This window comes from Diadema antillarum, unplaced genomic scaffold (genome assembly GCF_040938485.1).
Source record: "Diadema antillarum isolate AM-2024a unplaced genomic scaffold, OU_Dant_1.0 seq00000079_RagTag, whole genome shotgun sequence".
In the NCBI taxonomy this organism is placed as follows: domain Eukaryota; kingdom Metazoa; phylum Echinodermata; class Echinoidea; order Diadematoida; family Diadematidae; genus Diadema; species Diadema antillarum.
This window is the reverse complement of record NW_027271172.1, coordinates 4,203,406-4,210,834: the sequence shown is the minus strand read 5'-3', so window position 1 is coordinate 4,210,834 and position 7,429 is coordinate 4,203,406. Positions and strand designations below refer to the sequence as shown.

Sequence of the window (7,429 nt, the reverse complement as noted above, 5' to 3'; positions counted from 1 at the left end):
GAAGGTAACATTTAGTACATATTTTTGACGGTTAGATTTTGAATTGAATTGTTTTCGGGGCTCACCGTAAATTCCAGTACATTACTAGGCTACCTTTGCAGACCCATGTACTGCATGTGTGTCCATCATGTATATTTTGTGAAGAAAGTTCATCAACACTTACAAAAATTTCTATATACATTCTTACCACACACTCTATATGTTATTACATCAGCTCTTGTACTTTTAGATTTGTGTTTATAGATCACAAATACAGAAGAATGCAACAAAAAGGCGTAAGTGTGGCTGACACACAGAACTACTGCGTAGTTGAGTTTTGTGCATTATTCAAATTTTAGATAACTGTTGACTTCCAAATTTCTAAGCAGTGGCCTAAGCAAGTCCCCTGAGGTTCATATTTAATGTTTTGCTGCATTTTGGGAGGTCTGTAAAAGGTATCCCCTACCTTTAAAGGTACATGGTCCCGGTGGTTTAGTCAAATGCGTACGCGGGCGCAAGGTGCAAGTTTCCTATAGAGACCTACGCTATCGACTCCTCTTTAGCGTTTACGCTGTGGCCCACTTCCCCGAGTCCGAAGAAGTCCGATCCACTGTGGTCAGTGGTCCGATCACAGTTTGGCTCATGATTCGGCTGAGGGGGATGACAGCTTTAGCAAACTTCTTTTGTGATGTCATAGTAACAAGCACATATGCACGCACCCTGGCATTACTACAGACTGCGCGATGCGCAGAGAAGACAACGAAAACGTTACTTAGCAACACCTACGCGCTTTACTCTTGATGACAGCTCAACTTCGGTAATCTTCGCATCAATGCTGACGGTGATCGGCAGTATCATCAACAGCGCCCTCTACACTACCGGGACTATGCGCCTTTAAGCTACGTACTGATCCAACTAAGTGTATAAGCGCAGGTTGACTCTCATTGTATAAACTCCACCTCAACATCGCGGACTGCTCTACAGAACAAGACTGAGACATGAAGTGCGTCCTGTACTGCAATTCTCGGCATATCACTGCCTTTAATTACAACTCATATTTTACATACACCACAACAAGAGCAGAAGTCGTCAACAATACTGACGAGAGTCCTTCAAAGATGTTTTTTGCCTTCCAGTGTGAACTGCGGCCAAGGGCTATGTTCCATTCTCTCTTCCCAAACGAGACTCCAGCTCTTATTTACGATCTCCCTCCTCCCTGTCTGTTCTGCTGGCCAGGAGCCTGTGGATGAGAGACAAAATAAAAACAAAATAAAACTAGAAATGTCGCTACAGCGACTGGTTATACCCCCACCAAACAACATTTCATAAGCTTTGGTCAAAACAACATTTCATAAGCTTTGGTCAAAAAACTGAGGAAGTAGTTAAATCCGCAAGATCTTTCCTTGATCTTCTGCCATTAATATGCCGTTACCATGGCAACGTACTTTCGGGTACTGTCGAAAAATGCGTCTTGCACATCTACAACCAAAGGCACACATCTGCACCAAGTTTCATGGAAATTGGGCAAAAACTGAGGAAGTAGTTTGCAACACAAAATTTTCCATCATTTTGGCTCATAATATGTGAGCTGTTACCATGGCAACATACTTTTTGTCACTGTCAAGAAATGTGTCATGCTGACCTATATCCTAAGACAAACATTCAATATGAATTCCATGAGAATTGGAAGAACACTGATGAAGCAGTTTTGCCATGAAGCATTTTGCCCTATATTTTACCAATAACATGCCGTTACCATGGCAACGCACTTTTTGCCACTGCAGAAATATGTGTCTTGCACATTAACATATTCAGATGAACATCTGTACCTAATTTCATAAAAATTGATCAAAAACTGTGGGAGGAGTTCGCGATGCAAGATTTGTACCCATTTTTGCCCATAATATGCCGTTACCATGGCAACGTACTTTTGGGTACTGTCAAAAAATACGTCTTGCACATCTACAACCCAAGGCACACATCTGTGCCAAGTTTTATGGGAATCGGTTGAAAACTGAGGAAGTAGTTCGCGACGCAAGATTTGCAACGGACCGACCGCCCGACCGACCGCCCGCCCGACCGCCCGACCGACCGCCCGACCGACCGCCCGACCGACCGTCCACTGATTCCTATATACCCCCTTCAAACTTCGTTTGGCGGGGGTATAATTAACTAGAAAAGCACTCGGAGAGCACAGACCTCCACCAAGCAGCTCATTTCCACCCATAAATGCATGCTGAAAATCATCCAATTTCCCAATATCAGTATAGAAGACTTTTGTTTACATCATCGGCTTCGAGCTACGCTGCCACAGTGCCTCGCCCAAGCAGAGCACGCCCTTACAGCGCGTATGCAAACCTCAAATACGCGCAGCTTGAACTCCTAAGTTCATTGAGCCTGTCTGCAAAAAGATAAAAAAGTCCTTCAAATATCCATAAAAATTTGGGGATCACTACCAAAAGTTAATCATCTGTTCCCTGTGTAATTATCAACTTTTCCTGCACGTTTCATTCAAATGCGTTCAGATGCATTGAGTTATTTAGCAAATACACAATCCAACACCGATGAAAATACAACCTCCTGCCTTTGTGGAGATAAAAAAGCATGACGTGAGGTTTCTGTTCACTTCGAATTAATTTCCTCATCATGCCAGTACAAGGTAATGCTGTCAAAACTCAATGAATGCAAGTACAATGCTGTCAAAACTCAATGAATAAAGGATTCAAATGTACATTTTCTAAACCCTTGATGTGCCCGTGCTCATGGTCGAAACTTGTCAAACAATGTCACTGGCTTCATTCCACGCTAAATAACACCTTTACATGCCCAGACACATAGCTTAATTTGCCAAGAGCAAGCCAACAGATGTGCCCCCATCAGCACCTAAAGCAAAGTAAGGGTCAAACCACATGTATCAAATCCATCATCTAATTAAATTTGATCGCATTTCTGTCAAATTTATGATAATCTATGACTAAAACCACAAACATTTGAAAGTTTGACTATGAGACTGGTCTTGAGCATGGTCTCCATTTCATATAGTGCTTTCCAACCTTGTAACAAATGCCTGCAATGGCTGTGGCAGTGGTTGAACTAAAAATCAGCAGTCGAGAAAACAGATGCTGCCATGACATCTACTGAATGTCTGATTTTGAAATGTACCCTGATTTATCCAGTAATAAATATACATTGCTAAATCATGACTTTTTCTGTGTTCTTTTTTTGTTGCTTTTTCCCTCCTTGAATGAACTCTACACAATACCTCAATGAATTATACCTGAAGGGGAACATTTTTGTCTTAGATTTTGCTATCAAATTGAAATAAATCTACTCAGATCCTAGTTGAACGAATTTAGACGAAGACCAGGTAATCCATGCCAAACGAAGATCTTTAGCTCTAGTGACTGCAAGAATTTGTGGGACACAGGCTTATGAACATGAAGCACAGTCACTACTGTTTCTGACCATAATGCACAGTCAAATTGCAAACAGTCTACAAACACATACAAAGCAATAATTACACGAGATAACCAATGATAGTGACAACTTACCATTCCTGGGCGGAACCTTGGTGGTGGGGTGCGGTCACGGCGCGCCTCGCGGGAGCGGTTACGCACAACTTTGGAGTGAATGGCACAACTCACGCAGTAGTGAAGCTTTGCATACAGCTTTGGGAGGGCATACACTGCAAAACAATGGGGGGGGGGGGGGGGGGAGACCAAAAAAGAAAATCTCATAGTCTGTGTGCTGACATGCACATCACAGTGTTAACAATGAAAACTTTGTATCTTGTGCAGAAAAGCTAAACATGATCACGATGATCTGAGGGAGACTCCCTGTACTGCAATATGGGACACACAAATCAAAAGATATTGAGATTTCCACACAAAGATATGCCTCCTTATAACACACTTTATCTCACTCTGAGTGTATATCATTGAGATGGATAATGAATATTCATATGTGAAATAGCACATCTGGTCTCGATCTACAATTTGTCTGAAATCGTGAAATGAAAATGACAATATCTCTTTGAAAAGTAGAAAATGAGACCACACTCATCAAACAGGAGATTTATGCCATTGAGACAATTGGTGGGCTAATGGAAGTTAAAATCAAAACCATGAAAAAGAAAACAAGGAAAAGTAGAAATTACACGGTGCGTAATATATGTCCCCGCCGGAAGTAGCATTTAGTAGCAAAATGTACAGTATAGGTAAAAAGATCAAGGTCAAAGGTCACAGAAGTCAAAGGTCAAAATTTTGTGTAGAAGTTTTGAAGCCCTCACCTAGTGCCATCACATAAGGCAAACGGAATCGAAATCAGGTTAGAAATGACGAAGGAGTAGCATTTTGTAGCCAATGTACAATATAGGTAAAAAATCAAGGTCAAAAGTCAAAGAAGTCAAAGGTCAAAATTCTGTGTAAAAAGTTTTGAAGCCCTCACCTAGTGCCATCACATAAAGCAAACGGAATCGAAATCGGGTTAGAAATGGCGAAGGAGTAGCATTTGGTAGCAAAATGTACAATACAGGTAAAAAATCAAGGTCAGAGGTCAAAGAAGTCAAAGGTCAAAATTCTGTGGAGAAGTTTTGAAGCCCTCACCTAGTGCCATCACTTAAAGCAAACGGAATTGAAATCGGGTTACAAATGGCGAAGGAGTAGCATTTTGAAGCAAAATATACAATATAGGTCAAAGGTCAAGGTCAAGTTTCAAAGCTCCCATGTAGTGCTATCATATAAAGCAAACAGAATCAAAATTGGCTCATAAATGACAGAGAAGTAGCAAATTGAACATTTTGATCACACACGGACGCACGGATGGACGGACGGACGGACGGACACACAGACACACACACGTACGGAGCCCGTTTCATAGTCCCCTGCTCGAACTCGTTCGGCGGGGACAAATATCAGCTCTGAGAAAAATTTGAGCCTACTCAGATGAAGACCAAAGATGTTATTGGCAATTTCAAATAAAGTCAACCAACATGGTTACTCACTGATCAATATGCCAAAAGTGCAATCCATATTTTGCTTGTGTCAGTGTGTGACTGCAATAGCTTATGATCAAACTTTTTCTCCAAAGAACTACTTGGTAACTCTGCCAGAAATATGTCATGGCATCATTCTTACACATCTAAGTAAGAGGGTGCCAATATCTTCATCAGAAATAAGCGACACATTTCCATTACTTTTAAATGAGGATTGCTATTATAGGAACATCAAAGCTACAACTACATAAACATTCAAAAGAATGTCATCATGTGGTTGAAGAAACACAGGCATCCAAGTGTAACTGAACCCATCAATCTACACGTGTCTGACTCTAACAAGATTGTTACTGATCTCCATGTTGACTTTAATATTGAGACAGACACACCAAACAACTTTCTCCTAGGGCTAACATTTCCCCCATCGATGTCAAAACTCCCGTCACAAGTTCGATTGAGTCTTTTCCTTACCCTCATACACGCTGGCTTCCTGGATGTCACGGATGGCGGCCGCCTCCACGATATTCCTGATGACGAACTTCTTGATGGCCTTGTCCTTCGGGACGCAGCGGGCACAGTTGGTGCAGCGGACTGGCCGCACGTGGCCACGTCCCTTCTTGCTGCGTCCGTTGTTGCGGCGCTTTTGAGTCTGGATACAAGGAGGGATCCAGAGACATAGATCTCATCAGCAAAATCAATTCTTTTGGCCAGATTTGGCACTCGCAGGATATATCACCTCCCCCTTTAAAAAATAAAAAATAAAAAAAATTTTGGTCACTACCAAGTCCAGTTGCATAAGTTATTCCCAACGATGACAAGATAACATAGACTCCTTTATCGGTACCATATTTACAGTATTAGTGACATCAGGGCCACCACAAAAAAAGGCTTGGTAATGAGCTGCTAAGTTACCGAGTACTAGACAAAGCAATTTCAGTCATTTGAAATTTATGTTCTCGTCAGCATTGGTCAACTCGTCAGTATTCCTTTTCTCATCACATATTTAGATATTGTGAATGCAGTAGAAACACAAAAACTTAACACTCGTCAGTGTTAGAAAATTCCAATCTGCTGGTGCTGCATTGCATTGGATCTGTGCAGAGCAACGACATGAATTAATTGAAATTGAAATCAACACTTCCTGATCCTGTTAACCACAAATGTTGTCCAAATTAATGCAAAGAAATGGTTCAGCATTGTTTGACTTGGAAGTTGACAATATTTATTCTGTGTGTTTCTAGAACAGTTCACACGTCCTGGTTCAGTCAAGTGAAGTTGGGGTATCTGCTTGGATTGATATGAACATGAAACTGCATTAAATCACATTTATAGAATTAAATTAGATTTATAGATCTGGTGCATGCACACACAATCTACAAATACCAAAATTTATGATACTGCTACATGATCTAACTCTACTTGTCAACTTGACTGGGCCACGGGCCAGTCATGATATGATTATGATGGGGTTGTGTACTGTAAATTAGAGCTCTCACATTAGACAGGATATCCAGCCTGAGCAAATAGATTTTAATGTTACAGCTTTAATTGTTACTTTTTTTATTAACAGCAAATTTCTTGTTCAGTTGAGTAGAAAAGTCTAGATCTAGTGTGCTTTTTTCTGTAAAATTTTATGGCTCGCTCTCAGGTCCTACTGGCTGCTTTAGTAATTAGAGCAGTGCCTTTAAATTTACTGGCAACATTTACAAACGTTCACTCACTGGTTCATGACAAACATTTGATCTGTATTGAGGCAAGGAGGTGGCACCAATACCATACTGACATTGTCGAGTTGAAACGTGTGAGAATGTCCTATTTAAATCGTTGTCAAAGCTAAAGACTGATTGTCAAAAATGAACGCTCCACAGAGCACGAACCTACGGGAAAGTCGCGCGTAGTCGCCGCCTTCCAACAGAGTCATTGCGTTGTCTATACATGCATGGCACACGTTGCGTTATGGCTGCACGAGTGCACTCACTTGCACTTCCCCGCGCTGCGCACATGCAGCATGCAAATTCTATCACCACCCGGTCTATTTGAGCACACTTTGTCATACGCTACGCTCAGTAACACAGAATGAGTGACTATTTTTACTATTACATCACTTTCTTGCAACCTTAATAGCCACATTCATCCGCAATATCAGTAATGAAATGCTTTCTTAACACCACATTAAGTGTAAAATCGTAGCAGTTGACGTCCCTGCTTATTACCATTATGAACGCTGTGGACCAAAGAGACTGACTTCCGGTTAGGGTCGAAGTTCGTTCGCGAGCTTGCGTGAAACGTCGCCCTCTTCTGACCAATTAAAGAATAACGTGTAAGAAACCAAATCACTGATCTCGTGAGAGGGGTATGGATTCCAGGTATAATACATTGTACATGTACAGAGATCAGTACAATGATTTGTACAGTGATTACAGTCAATGAGAAATATCTCTTCGGATGTATCGATGA

General features: G+C 41.2%; 1 protein-coding gene across 1 annotated transcript; it reads right to left on the bottom strand.

The window, feature by feature from the left end:
- Positions 1-1,116: 1,116 nt before the first annotated feature.
- LOC139726155 (small ribosomal subunit protein eS26-like) lies at positions 1,117-7,208 on the bottom strand. The gene is made up of 4 exons (XM_071637235.1): positions 7,186-7,208; positions 5,444-5,621; positions 3,531-3,664; positions 1,117-1,219 (listed from the first exon to the last, which is right to left on the bottom strand). Exons 1-4 carry the CDS (start codon positions 7,186-7,188, stop codon positions 1,178-1,180), a joined length of 357 nt encoding a protein of 118 aa, XP_071493336.1. The 5' UTR covers positions 7,189-7,208; the 3' UTR covers positions 1,117-1,177.
- Positions 7,209-7,429: the final 221 nt, after the last annotated feature.